The 13,678-nt window shown below is 48.0% G+C and overlaps 2 protein-coding genes across 2 annotated transcripts in view; both read right to left on the bottom strand.

Annotated features, from left to right (window-relative positions):
- Positions 1 to 8,916, bottom strand: part of LOC128270846 (zinc finger protein 84-like) — a 12,897-nt gene extending 3,981 nt beyond the window's left edge. Inside the window, exons 1-2 of the mRNA XM_053008272.1 lie at positions 8,901 to 8,916; positions 6,619 to 6,673 (exon numbers count right to left, since the gene is read on the bottom strand). Coding sequence (XP_052864232.1) covers positions 6,619 to 6,673; positions 8,901 to 8,916 — 71 coding nt within the window. The remainder of the gene's footprint in view (positions 1 to 6,618; positions 6,674 to 8,900) is intronic.
- Positions 8,917 to 9,210: 294 nt separating this feature from the next.
- Positions 9,211 to 10,781, bottom strand: LOC128273169 (class E basic helix-loop-helix protein 23-like). The gene is made up of 4 exons (XM_053011093.1): positions 10,461 to 10,781; positions 9,970 to 10,197; positions 9,645 to 9,908; positions 9,211 to 9,577 (listed from the first exon to the last, which is right to left on the bottom strand). Exons 2-4 carry the CDS (start codon positions 10,185 to 10,187, stop codon positions 9,364 to 9,366), a joined length of 696 nt encoding a protein of 231 aa, XP_052867053.1. The 5' UTR covers positions 10,188 to 10,197; positions 10,461 to 10,781; the 3' UTR covers positions 9,211 to 9,363.
- Positions 10,782 to 13,678: the final 2,897 nt, after the last annotated feature.

Here is a 13,678-nt window from a genome sequence, read left to right as displayed (position 1 = left end):
TTAGCCGCCCACCACTGGCGGAACTAAGGCCGGTGGCCACACAATCCCACACCAATCTCGCTTATCAATCGTGTCCGTGGAAAGTAATCTCCTTGCCAATTGCCGGCGCCTGGTGAAACGTGTCAAGGATGAGAAACGGGAGCTGTGCCCGTTCGGCAGAGGAGCTTGGAATCGATCGTCGAAACACAGCAGTTCAGCTTCCACTCCGATGATGGGCCGGAAGAAACCCCCGCGGGCACCACACACCACGGAGGGGGGCCTCTAACGGAAGAGTAAAAAAAATCGATCACCGATGAAAATAACTACGATGGACCGAGAGAGCAGCGGCGCCCTATCGTTGTCGCCCGGTCGACGATGATAAATCGCGATCGCGGCGCGGTTTCTAGTGTTTCGCGGTTTCCGAACTACAACGCTTGGCAACGCTCCCACCCAGCGAGGCCGTGTCTCGCGCGCGCCCCGTAATAATGGTGGTGGTCGTGGCGGAGTGTTAAAATGTTCGTACCTTTGCTCGGTCGTCTCGCGGATTGCGCTAGTGTCTCGGTCGCCTCGACTCTGCTGTGGTACAACTACTACTGAACCGAGCACCACTACCGCGGTCGCGCCAAGATCGTGTGTGCCGGGTTGACGGAGGCCTTCGGCACTCGCAGTACTCGCGCTCGCGCTCGCACTTCGTTCACAATGCTCCCACACACGGCCCGTCCCGACGCGGACTTAACTCTTGGAGCCCCGTACGTGAGAGAGAGAACGAGAGACCGAACATGACGAAGCTGCTGGAGAGATGGGGAGCCGGCCGCCAACAACCCTCTCGTGGCAACGCTGGTTCCCGACGACACCAAAGGGGGGCCGTACTACGCGGCCTTTTCCATCGGGCCATACTGCTCTCCCGCTCACTCACACGGTGGCGGGCATGCCGGGTTGGGTTTCTATCGTATCGATTTGCACTTTTCCTTTTTCCTTTCTCGCTCACGGTATACGATCGTGCGCGAGTGGGAAGCTTTTGGGGGGCTCCCTTTCTCGCTCGATCGATCTGGTTCTCTCTCTCGCTCCCGCTTGACATTGATGAACGCAACAAGACATCCTTCGGAGCAGCCAAGAATCGGCCAGCGGGAATCTGGCGAACACCTCGGCAACGGAAGGCCCTCATTACGGGGTTGCCACGGACGGCACGAGAGTCCTTTTGCATTACGCAAGCCCACACGCTCGCTCTGATCAATCACCGTGTCTCTGGAGGACATCGGGAAGCTGGGGATGAGATGAGAGTGCAGGGAAGCAACCAAACCGCAACCCGTGCAGGGAGAACCATTAATGGCTAACAGATTGCCCTCGGTCGCATCGGGAGACTGCGGCTTTAGTGGTGGGTTGGAAATTATTTCCCTTTTTCTCTGATTTACCCAACATTAGCCATTATTTAGGAAGCAGAGAGTCCCATCACTTAATAATTAAATTTTATTATCGACCCAACTTTTATCACTGTAATCTTTTTGCAGCATATCAACAGACCATAGATGGACCCCCCAAAAGGGGAGCTAAAACATCACTTATTCGACACCCCATTGCTCATTCGTTGGCAAAACATGCCACCAACAGTGTGTGTCTCTCCCATCCCAACACACTGGCCGAGGGGTCTCCAAATGGTGGGGACACCAGGCGAGCCCAAGAGCTCCCCACTTTCAACGCCTTCCCCCCAGGGAGAAGACAATACCGAGAGCTGCAACGGAGAGAGAGAGAGAGAAAAGGTTGATTATTCTCTTAAAACAATGTTCGCCACATCGCAACTTCCGCTCTCGCCCCGTGTTGGAAGAGCGCCAACGTCTCCCTCTATCTCTCTCCTTGTCGTTCGTTCGGTATCGCTCTGTCTCTCTCTCTTTGTCGAGCTGCCTTCTAATCTCTTTTCTAATTCTATCGAAGAGCTCCGGGGAGCAGCAGGCCGCAAGCGAATGAAAAGTGTTGATGATGTTTCATGCCCAACGTACTACACTTTTCACTGTGTGGCCAAACTAAACTTCTCTTTCTTTCTGTTCCCGCTGTTTTCCTTTTCTTTTGGTCCGTTATTTAGATGTTTTCCATTATGTTGGTTACTCCATTTTGAGTACTCTACACGCGCTGATGGCGGCCAGCACCAGAGGAGTCAGGAGGGCAAATATTAGGCAAACAGTACACTCACTATCTACTGAAAGGGGTTTGCCACGCTATACGAAGACACTCGCAATAATCAAACTATTAAGCTGATCGATGACTGAGCGTAATCTGATGTCGATTTCAAATTTGAGTTTTCAAAAGTTTAAAGTTTTCAAGTTTATTTAACCCGTTTTTGGTGTATAGGGTTTCGTCGGATGGAACACTCCAAGTTTCAACTTCGCCCGAATGCCTGAACCGCTTATGATGAAGTCTAAAAGTACTTGATCGATATCAAAGAAACTTGACATTCGCTTGGCTGAATCTACAGAATCACAATGGACATCAACTACTTTCAACTCTAACCAGAACAAACCCATCGGAGAATTTACTTGGGCGGATGTAATGATTCACAGGTTCACTTACGGAGAAGTGTGGTGTAATACGAAACCCATCACTCAAGTTCCATTAAACGAAGAGAGGTACCATCACTTAACGATTTGCCGCGCGCTTAATGTGAACCGGATTTAATTCCACCGTCCCAAATCACCGTCCGTTCGCTCGGCAGCTTCGGAAAGAGTCGAGAAAAATTGTTTAAAATTAAGCTTTTAAGTTTTCTGTGGTAATGCCAAAAAAATTCAAGTGGAAAAAGCTTCGATTGGCGAGCCCAGCTTTCGAGAGCTTTTCGTAAATGAAAAATTGCCGACAATGGGTGCTAGTTTGCGCTGTAGTGACATTGTTGCTGCAACGGTCCCCTAGTTCCGGATCTCGTCGGTAATTGGTGGACAGGTAGGGTTAGTTTCACAACAATTTTTCTTTTAGTAGCATACACCTAAAAGAGAACAACTGTTTTGAGTTATTTGAAGAATGTGAACAACACTTGGCTGTTTAATATTACATGATTAGCTGATAATTGAGATTACAACATAGTCAAGAAATATTGCAAGGCACCTCAAGACGGAACACTAAGATAAAGATATAAAAAGATTAAGCTAGCAAATATCGTATACTAAGTTTGGTGCAATTTTTTCCCCTCATACGCAGCTGAACAGTATTAAGAAAGTTTTTGTGTCCTTCTTCTGTCCCCCTTCGTCAAGCTATAATTTTATTAGGTCAACTGGTAACTGCATAACTGTAATCAACTTCAGCTACGGCCAATAACAAACTTCTCGTCAACCAACGCGCCGGCCGACCCAATGTCGACGCTACGAAGCAAGGAGCATTTTACGTGTCATTCTATTTTAATCCTTATGTCCTGTTGCCTTCCTGGTGACTTCTGCGAACGGTGAGTGACCGGCGTCGTGCGAAAGGAGCAGCAACAGCGCAACGGAACATGCAACACGAACGAACCGCCCGGTGCTGTAAAGCAACGAGAGCAACAGAAAAATCACCCCGTGGCGAATGACACATCCCTTTTCGGAGTACTTTCTTCGATCAACACTCAGGGCTCCAGGCCCGGGCGATGGAGTCGCACGGTCAATTGTGGAGGGGCCCTTCTTCGTTGTGGCTAGTAGCAACGGAACTCTAGCCAACATCACGAGTGTGTCCCCGAAGAGACTCACACCAAATGCCGTTGTTGCTTGTGCGTCTACAATGGTGTGTGCGCGGCGCATCGAACGTGCGTGACGGAAAACGACCCCGAGAAACGCTCCGGCTAATTCCGTGGCCCATCATCAGCATGCTGTTGATGATGAAGTCACCGTTATTTACTCTCGCACTGCCATCATCATCAACAGTGCTGCTGCCCGCCCCCCAGCTGGAGAAACTGAGTGCCCAAACGAGCGATCAAAGCGGAGAGATTGGTGCCCTGCACGAGATGATGAAAAACGGTTTCTCACGCACAACTAGTATTACACGGCGAACCGCGGATTCAAGCGGGAGGATTTATGTTGAAGGCTAGACTCTGACTGCTTCAGCGTCACAGAGAGGCGAAGTGGCCGCGAGACGCACACGCCGAGAAACGATTTTAGTACCAACGGGAATACGCGATCGAGCGCAAATGGTACGCGCGAGACACTGCACTCACACGCACTCAATCCTTGGCGCGGGTTGTGGGCCGCGCTCTTGTGGCACATTCGGACGATCTCGCCCATACGAGGGTGGTGTACGATGTTGATGGGCAGGAATTCGAGGAGCTTCTTTTGAGCTTGGGATGTGTCATTCAATGCACGGACAGGCGGCCGGAGCTGCTTCTTCCATCTAACGTCGCATCCCTCGGCAAACGGAGCGCTCGCGAACGGTTGCAACAGATAGCCGACGTAGGGTGGGAATCATCCCTTCTTCGCGAATGCCCTTTTGGTGACTGTGTCGGTTGCTTCTCCACGAAAAGCAGCTCCCTTTAAAGATCGGTGTAGCCGCCCGAGCGACCTTCGGTTCGGGATTGAAACTCCGAACGCCGGTGGTTGAGTGAAATCCTTGCCATGAGTTGGGGAACGATGATTCTACTTTAAAAATTTTGTCGAAAAAAACGATCGCATATGGTCCCCTGTAATCGCATCGACGCAGTGAAACTGACCGTTTGACTGATATTTTTTAGCATAGCCTTTGTGGCTGGTTTAAAGTTCGTTTGCGATGGAAAGGAGAGACTTTGTCTGGTAAGATGGTGAATGAATCATCACGTCCGTTGAGGCTGACTCTGACTAAGTGTCGAGTTTTAAACGGTAAACACGCTCTCTCGTGACAGCGAAAGGGTAACATCTGAGATTGCAAACTTGCAAAAATATGTTATACTGATGGAAAAAAACTTTATATTTATATTCTACAGTGTCGTAAATATGAAACCATCGATGGTGTACATAAAACTGAATGGACCTGTTCGTCTTTGGTGGTGTAAAATTAAAGCGTCTTTTTCATTGGTCTAGGCAAAATTAAAGTCGATAGGCTTAGACAGCAAAACATAATTTTTCAAAACCTCATTTTCGGTTCGAAACACTGCGAAAGTTTTCAAAGTAATTCTCCTATATGGACGTTGCAGCTGGATGTTGAAAGGGAGCCAAAGCTATAAAATGTTGGACGAGTGAATTTATGGAAAACACCAAGAAACTTGTTTTTATTCTACGCTGGCGTGATTAAGGTTGTTGTGAATGAACAACGCGGAGGGTTATTATAAACTTTTGTTCTATACTAAACAAATTAATCTCTTAAACTCAAGTTAAAGTTCATTATCCAACGGAACTGACGAACCCTTTGCAGTGTAGTTTGCGACATGGCAAGCATGAAAACTGAGTTAAACACCGGAAATAATAAAATTGATGATTACATTTATTAAACCTTTTTTCTGCTAGATCTTGGCCTTGTATTTTACGGTTCCAACCTTCATAAGTAGGGACTAGGAATAAAGACAGGATGGCCTTTTTGTGGATTGCTTCTTGTAGAATTATTCTTCGCCGTCACCTAAACAACTGCATCGTGCACGTCTATCATTGGTCAATGTCTGGATCTAGCGCTTTGTTTGGATAAGTATATGAAAACAGATCGTAGCATGTTTAGTGTAGATATGTGAATAGTCTGTTCTGATGATGCTATTTAAAAAAACTTTGTCGCACCTTCCTTTATGCCTATATGTGAGCTCATGAGTTCATTTGAATCTTCTCACAAACAAAGTTGTGACGCAAAAAAGGAGGACTGTCGCTGGACTGATAAACACCAAACAATGGTAAACGATCCTCTGATGTCATACATTTTAGCGATTTTGAAGCTTTGCGTTCCCATTCATGGCAACAACGAGTTTACCGGAAAGTGGAAAACAAAAATTTAAATTACACCTTTAGTATGTCATCACATAACATGTTTCTTAAGGCTGTGGCAAGCGTCCTTATCTGTGTGAAGCCAAGACCAAACCATGTTCGAAATCAACTTTTCCCATTCGTACGTTTTTCCCATGCACTGCATGCGAAACGTGTAACTTTCTCGGCGTCAACTGAGAATGAGGATTATTGCAATGGCCACACCAAATGGACCGCCCAGTGGAAGAATGAAATGTTTGTTTAACCAGGGATAAGCCTTGCGACGTCGCCATTAAACGTCATGTGCTTGCGGTTGGGTAAAAATTGCACACCCAACACTTAAACAACGGCCGGGACTACGGAAGAAGTTAAATGCGGTTTGAAATTTCCATCATCCACTGTTCTAGTTGTTGCCACGCAATCGTGTTTAAACAAAGTAAAAACGGGACAATAATCGGTTTATGAAACCTAATCGAACGAGATGCGATAGTGAAAACGGTCACAAACTATTAGAAACAAAAAATAATATCGTTCAAAAGATTGTTCATTCCGAAATTCCTTGTGCATCTACTCTTACTTTTCAGCGCCAAGGAATTGGCGCAGAACGAAAATATGAAGTGGACGAGTTGTTTTGAATGCTATGTAAAGTCTATTGAAGATCCAAGCACTCGTGTCTGAGGCCATTTTCAATGGTGTATGTTCGCTTTCGTTTCCCAGCAAAAAAAAACTTTATCTGTATGAAAAAATATAAATCAGAAAATCCGTCTCCATAACTTACGTGACCAGTTTCAGATCCGAGGAAAGTTCCTTGATGAATTTAGCTGATGACGATGCTGAAAAGCAATAAAACAAGTATGTTAGACAAACATTTTAATTCGACTTGTCACATTCCTAAGGGCTGCACACTTACTTTGCAGGTTTTTTGAGTATTCTCCGCGCGGAAGGCACCATCAGAGAAGGCCGTGCGTTTGATCAATTACGGAGCACCAATTACTTACAATCGGGCTACGTTGATGAGTGCGCTTGAGTTTTCGAACCCGACGGTAACAAAAGACCGAGTTTGCTAATCCGCTACACCGCTCGCTGCCGCCGCAGTATCACTTACTAGTATGAAATTTCTTGAGTTTTCTTGAAATTTTCTTCCCACCATTCCACGGTATAGCAGCGAAGCTTGCGTTGATGCGTTTCCCGATCGACACTACTATTCCGAGCCTATGACGCGCGTGTGTATGTGTTTGTATGGGTCAGATCGACAAAATCCTTCGAAAGATCCTTTTGCGTTTGCCGTCGTTGGGTGATAAATCTGCTGTCACTGCGGCAATTCCAGCACTCCAATCTACACGCAATTATTGTGACGCACTTTCTTCAGTGTACAGGACTCCGAGACGACTTGCCTAGCATTGGTTCAGAGAAACGTTTTTCACCTTTTTTTGCTAGCGCACGTAGGGAAAAATTTCACTTGAAGCCAGCACACGACCGGATTTCCGCCCGTGTGCGACGTAAAACGACTCCGGGGCGATCTTTCGGGGCCCACAATCTTGATACCGAAACCAGCGGATAAGGGCCACCATACGCGGATGTCTTGTGGAACACTCGAGCCCCAAATCGCTATGGACACACGGAACGAATATTGGCACGATCTGGCCTCGGCCGAACCTGGCTCAACCCACAATCGTCGCCTACGACCCGTTCGACTTTTGCTGTTGCTGCCGTGCAGTCGTTGCTTCTTGGGCCAGCGCTTTTCCCTCAGTTTCTTGTTTCTTTTTTCGCTCGTCACAGCGGAGCGTACGAAACTTCACTTTTTCCTTCGCCGATGACATAAATATCGAAACTCGCTCGCGTCTCACGGCAGACCGTGTGTGTGTGTTGGTGCCCGCTGCTGGTGCTGTCAAACCGGCGGCCGTTTTGTATGGAGAAACTCGTGGCGGCTGTTTCGGCAGTGACGGCGGCCGGTTGCAAGCTACCTGCGTGCCACACGGTGCACAACTATAACTGCGCTGCCACACGGTGCATAACAGCAGATATAACAGCCTCATATAACAATTTTGACAGTACAGCGACCAGGCGTCAAAAGCGTTGTGGCTAAGTAGACCCTATAACACGACGTTATACAGGGCGCATACCGCAGTACCGATGCAGCAAATGAACAGTTTAAAAGATGAATGAGCCGTTTACATTCATTTTTATTTTTTCCTATTTTTTCTTTCTTAGATGAACGGACTGAACCGTAGCCCTGAGAAACGTGCAGCGCACCGATGGATTGAAAATCGCAGTTGCCGATAACCGAATGTTAATCTATATATATAAAAATGGTTGTTTGTCACCCGTCTGTACCGCATTTTCTCCAAAACTACTGAAACAATCCGCTTGAAATTTTGCACAGCGTAGTTTTGTTTGCACAGCGGATTGTGAATAGGAAAGTTTGACCTTCCCACACCTCCGGGGAGGGGGGGCTCCCATACAAACGTAACGTACCGTAACGTACCGTAACGTCCCATACAAACGTTTTCGAGCAAATCGAACCAAATTCGGCAGATGGGAGTTTTGGCGATGGGGAAATCTTCTGGTGAATGTTTGAAACCTCTCCCCTTTTTACAAAGGGGTGCTCCCATACAAAATCTAGGTTAGTGTCAGCAAAGCTCGAATAATGTTTAAGCAATTTGAGCCAAAGTCATGTGGTGCGAGCTTTGTCATGTATCCAACGGGAAGCGAGAAGGAAAGCCAATCGGATACATGACCGGGAAGCCCTACCATTTGAAACAGAGTAACGGGAGGCGGAAAGGGAAACTGAACAAATACGTCACCGGCAGGTCGGGCTTGCCGGTGACGTATTTGTTCAGTCTGAAAAGTAGAAGTAACGGGAAATGCAAAAGGAAGCTGATCGAATAGTCGGACACCAGGAAGTACTTTGAAACGTCGGATAATCGAGAAATGAGGATGAAATGAGGCGTGGCAACGCGCGCCGGGATCAGCTAGTATCTACATAAGTCAGTCGCGTTAAAACTTTCAACGATAACAGACCGAATTAAGCCACATTAATTCCTACCACGCGCAACCTACCGTCGACCATCTTCATTTTTCAACACGTAGCTATGCTTTCCTCGTTTGATCAATGATCATTTTGGTGTGTACAGAGCAACGATCATAGACAATTTGGCGGCACAAACGCTGCTCTTTAGTTCAGATTCAGAACTTTTGCGTGGTGCTCGACCACATCGACATTATTTCGGATTAGACAGTGTCACTCGCTATGCTAAACGTTCTACTGTATTTCACTTTTTAAAATCCATAATTCAATTTTTGGCACACGTTTGTAATATCACTCCTATAAACCTACTAGGTACGTACGATAAACACGATAGACAGACAGACAGAGGTGGCAAAGAACGCAAATTTCAGGTTTAAAACGATAATGACTAGAGCGTTCGAGTAATGGCAGTTAATCCTACGAATTCGTGGGCCAGTCTTGCCGGTTGCAAACGTTGCCATACTAGACTAGAAAGTGCAAGGAGAGGAGGCAGCTTTAAGAACTTTGACTAGGCGCCGGCGGTGGTGGAGGTGGCGGCGGAGGTTGCCCGGCTGCAGTTGCCACTGTAGACGGCGGTACCGGGCCGGATGCCGTCAGGTCCTGATGGGGAGCTTGCAGCAGCTGTTGCAGCTTGAGTGCCGAAGGCATTGTTCGCAGATCCACCGTCGGGATGCTGGCCCCGGCGGCACTCTGGATGTACGCTAGCAGTCTGCAAAGGACAGGAAGAACAGAGAGGCATTAGACAGAGTATCGCCTAATCGTTGCCTCGCACCAACCTTCTCAGTTCGTCCAAGGCATTCGCCTGCATCAGGATGTAGTTCTTGGCCAGCAGCAGAGTGGCGATCTTCGACAGTTTACGCACCGACGGCGAGTGTGCGTAAGGGATCACGCTGCGCAACTCATCCAATGCGTCGTTCAGATCATGCATTCGTCGCCGTTCGCGCGCATTGATGTTCAGTCGTACCGTTTTACCCTGACGGTTCTTCTGCTTGCCACCGAGCCCGGACGGTCCAGACGGATGGTGAAGATGAGGCGGTGGACTAAAAAAACTTTGATATCATTACCCGCGTCTGACCGCGAAGAGCCGGCGATCTGGCATACCTTTCTGAGCTGCCAGAAGGACGATTTTCGTCCGTGTGCGTCGAAGAAGAGGCGTGCGGCTGGGCATAGAATCCTCCCAGACCGACCGTGCCTAGCGGAGTCCGGCGACCGGGCACACTTTGCGGCGGGCTGGGCGTCTGCTCGGGATGGTGACCGTGCACCGAGTGGGCAGCCGAGGATCCGAGGTGAAAGTTGAACGGATTGTGTGGAGGATCCATAATGTTGGCGCTAAAACGATACACAAGACCATTTTCTTTAAAGTTAAAGAAGGGTAATGATTGAAGTGCCATGCAACACGTGTTCCGGATGGGAAACTTAAAAGTTTCCAACCACCGAAAAGCTTCCGGACATCCTGTAGTGACACGCAGTTTCACAACCGCGCCAATAGGTGGCGCGGCTTGCGTGAGCTTTTCATTAAAAGGACTCCCTAATTCCGACTCTCTGTACAAATCCATGCACACACAACATCATCTGTATGTCTGCTGACTTACTTTTGTACGCGCCGGAGGACGATTTCCGATGAATCTCTCGTGCTGCTGCGTGAAGATAATGTATCCGCAAATCTCACTAATCAAATCGTCGGCTGGCTGGCGGAAGACCATCCGCAGACTGCTGCTGCTTCCAAAGCCTCAGCGAGAACGATTTCTCATTCGATTAACCACCGACCACTAGCTCTCCATTAAATGCTGCTGTCGTTCCTGCCTCACAGTTCACAATTTTCTAGTATTTGTGGCCAAAACAGTGACGTCGAGCGTCGGCGTCGGCCACGTAACAAAACACCAAACACCAGCGTTCACGACCGACACCAGCAATCCTACCGAACCGATGTTGATGACGATGATGATGCTGCGGTTTTGCGCTTTCCAATGTTGCTGGTTCCTGAGCGTGGCTGGTTCCAGCTGGCCACCACCGGTGGCGCTGCCTTGCGCCGCGTTGGGTATTTAAAAACGGACCTTCCGTGCAGACTCCGAATCCTTCTCACTAACACACGCGCACGGGGACGTTAGTCATATTTCGCACACTCCTGCAGCCGAAGGACGAAAACAAAATCAGAGACCGCGCGGGCACACAAACACACACACACGAGCGCGCGCGCACGTGGAGGATGCGGTACACGGCGAAGGGAGCCGCTATGTTTTATTGACGCCAGAGGAGTGTCCTTGGGCTCCGTTTGCCTTGGCGAGGAATGAAGACACGATCCACAAATCAATTAAATGACTGTTTGTTGTTATCAATTAATTCTTTGGGTAAAAGAATGCTCCCACTGAAACCTAAGGTTGAGTTGAGGAGCTCACGGCAGTGCTCGGAAGCCTCACGAAAGCCCGGCAAGTAATATGCACCGGTGCCACTTACGACACCAAACCGGGTCATAAACTGCAGCCCGGCAAACGGGGACTGCCGGTGTTCCTGGGGCGTACTTGGGAGCCGTTGCTCAGCGACACCGTCTTCTCGTTTGCGGTTTCTGGCCGATCTGTGAACGGACCTGACGAACGAAAGGGCAAACAGGGCAACCCGGACACCAATCGCTTGCGATTGCCGTAAGCACATTGGGTAATATTAAATGATCCAATGATTTTTTCTCTCTCCTATTCGTCTCTTGTCGGAACTGGCTTGACAGGACATTTGTTTCGTCAGTGTGCGTCCTTTTTTCGTCCTCCCTGTTAGGGCCCTCCCAACGCAAGTCGTCGTGCAGGTAGGGGAAACAATTGTTAGGGAAACTGGCAAAGCCATCAATCCCTCCATCAATCCTTGTTTTTTTCTATCCCCGGAAGTGTTTCTGATCTCGGCGACTAGGTAGTTCATAAATGGTGCAGGATAATCGGGCCAGATGGCTGTTACCATGAGGTTGTGGCACAAAGTACGTGCACAGAGTGTGTACACCATACACGCTTGTGATGGGTCTCTTCGCCCGTATTTGTAGTCCCGGTACGTATCGGGCGGATGTAATCGCAGTCAGAAACATTTGAAGTGGATCGATGGGATGGATTGATAGGATCGTGCCGGAGCGTTTTTATTAGCAAGCATAATTTAAGTCATAACTTAGGGGACGATAACGAACGGCCATAGAGTTGCTTTAAAGCTCTCAGGATTTCTCTCTCGATTGGATTTCTTTCCGTTCTACCTTCAGCCTATTGTACTAAAGCCTGTGCATAGGCTCTGACGTAGAAAAAAGAACACTTATCTCGACAATAGTAGTATGATAACGAATCCGTTATGGTTTCGCACTGTGTTCCACGTAAAACGTCGTTCATTTGGTGGTCTGTTTTTTTAAATTATTAAATTTATTTATTTTTTTCATTTGCTACTTTTGCTATTTTCGCACAGATTTAAAAATCAAAAATCGTAACAAAACTGCATAAATTAGCGATGAAGAAAAGATGTATTGAAGGGTATTTCTAAACCCACAATAATTAGTGTTACAAAACTGACTCCTAACACTTACATAGTATTACATATTGTATTGAAATACACTAGAGTCAGTCAGTGAAATACTTGGGAGACACTACACTTATATCAAAACCCACATAAAAAATCTTGAATGCAATGGAAAAATATATGTTGCGCCCTATAAATATGAATGTACCAAAACTCTAAACTGAGCCTAGATAATGAGAAGGTGTACCCATTAAAAATTGATTCTATTACTGTGTCAATCATGTTGTCTACATAGAAAAGTAGACAAAGCGTTGAAGTGATTGTCTTGCCGTCATGAATGAGTGCAAACGAATTTACAGAAACAGTGTTGTTTCGCAAAGATCTGTTCGGCTTACTGACCCATGCGCTTATGCCAGGACTCAGAAAACCAATCAAGAATTATAATAATTCCTGCCCTGTACACCTGGTCCGGTGAACTTTTTTCCCATAAAGTTTTAAAAATGATATTATTTCGTTGTGAACAACGAGCTGCCATTATTTCCAATACTTTTCCCGCTGCCTGGCGTCACAAACCGAAACCGTTCCGCCGAAACAGTGTGCGAAATCACGAGGGTGGTGCTCCGAGGGAGATCTCTTGCCGGCCAGAACGAGGGGTTGTCAGTGTGTTGTTGCTGGCCGTTGCCAGCGCCCCGGGCCCAGACACCCGGTGCCCCAGGGGGATGCGATAACCGATCGGTTCGGTTGCGAACCGAACGTGCGTTCCCGAATTTTATCCCTCACCGGCGGCGCCGGCGGCGGCAGGGAACACGTCCTCTGCGTCGGATCAGGAATCGTGCGTGGCAGACGGCAGCATACAATTAGCAACGGCCATCACAACCGCCGCGGCGCCGAGAGGGTGCTACTCCGCTGCGAAACGTGCGCCCCAGCCTCCGACCAACGAGGGCTAGGGCGTTGTAAAGGGGACGCAGGAACCGCCGGACTGAATTGATGAGCACGGACGGAGAAAGTTTCTGCAGCAGTTGTTTGGCGTTGCACACACACACAAATTGAATTTTTATTTCACCTCTCGGCGATGTTCACCTCTTCGCAAGCAAATTCTCTTCCACCAGGCAAATGCTTATAAATCGAGGGCGCTTTCTGCTTGACGGCCCGCGAAACGGTATTAAAGTGAGTGAGGTTTCGCCACTTACCGGCCCAGCCCAGCTGTGTCCCCTCAAGGCGGGAGGGATTCCTCTCTGGGCGATGTGAAATCAACACCGGCCGGCGAGATGGTTGGCGTCACTATATCGGCTTGCACCAACCACGGACGGCGCACCGAGCACATAATCTCTCC

The sequence above is a fragment of the Anopheles cruzii genome, chromosome 3 (genome assembly GCF_943734635.1).
Source record: "Anopheles cruzii chromosome 3, idAnoCruzAS_RS32_06, whole genome shotgun sequence".
Taxonomy (NCBI): domain Eukaryota; kingdom Metazoa; phylum Arthropoda; class Insecta; order Diptera; family Culicidae; genus Anopheles; species Anopheles cruzii.
The sequence above is the reverse complement of the archived record's forward strand: the minus strand, read 5'-3'. Positions and strand labels throughout refer to the sequence as shown.

Bases quoted from the DNA above. Each gene is read 5' to 3' on its own strand.
- LOC128273169 (XM_053011093.1), bottom strand. From the start codon at position 10,187: ATGGATCCTCCACACAATCCGTTCAACTTTCACCTCGGATCCTCGGCT. The intron at 9,909-9,969 runs GTATGCCAGATC...AAGTTTTTTTAG, and splicing joins CCTTCTGGCAGCTCAGAAAG to TCCACCGCCTCATCTTCACC. The intron at 9,578-9,644 runs GTTGGTGCGAGG...TGTCCTTTGCAG, and splicing joins GCCTTGGACGAACTGAGAAG to ACTGCTAGCGTACATCCAGA.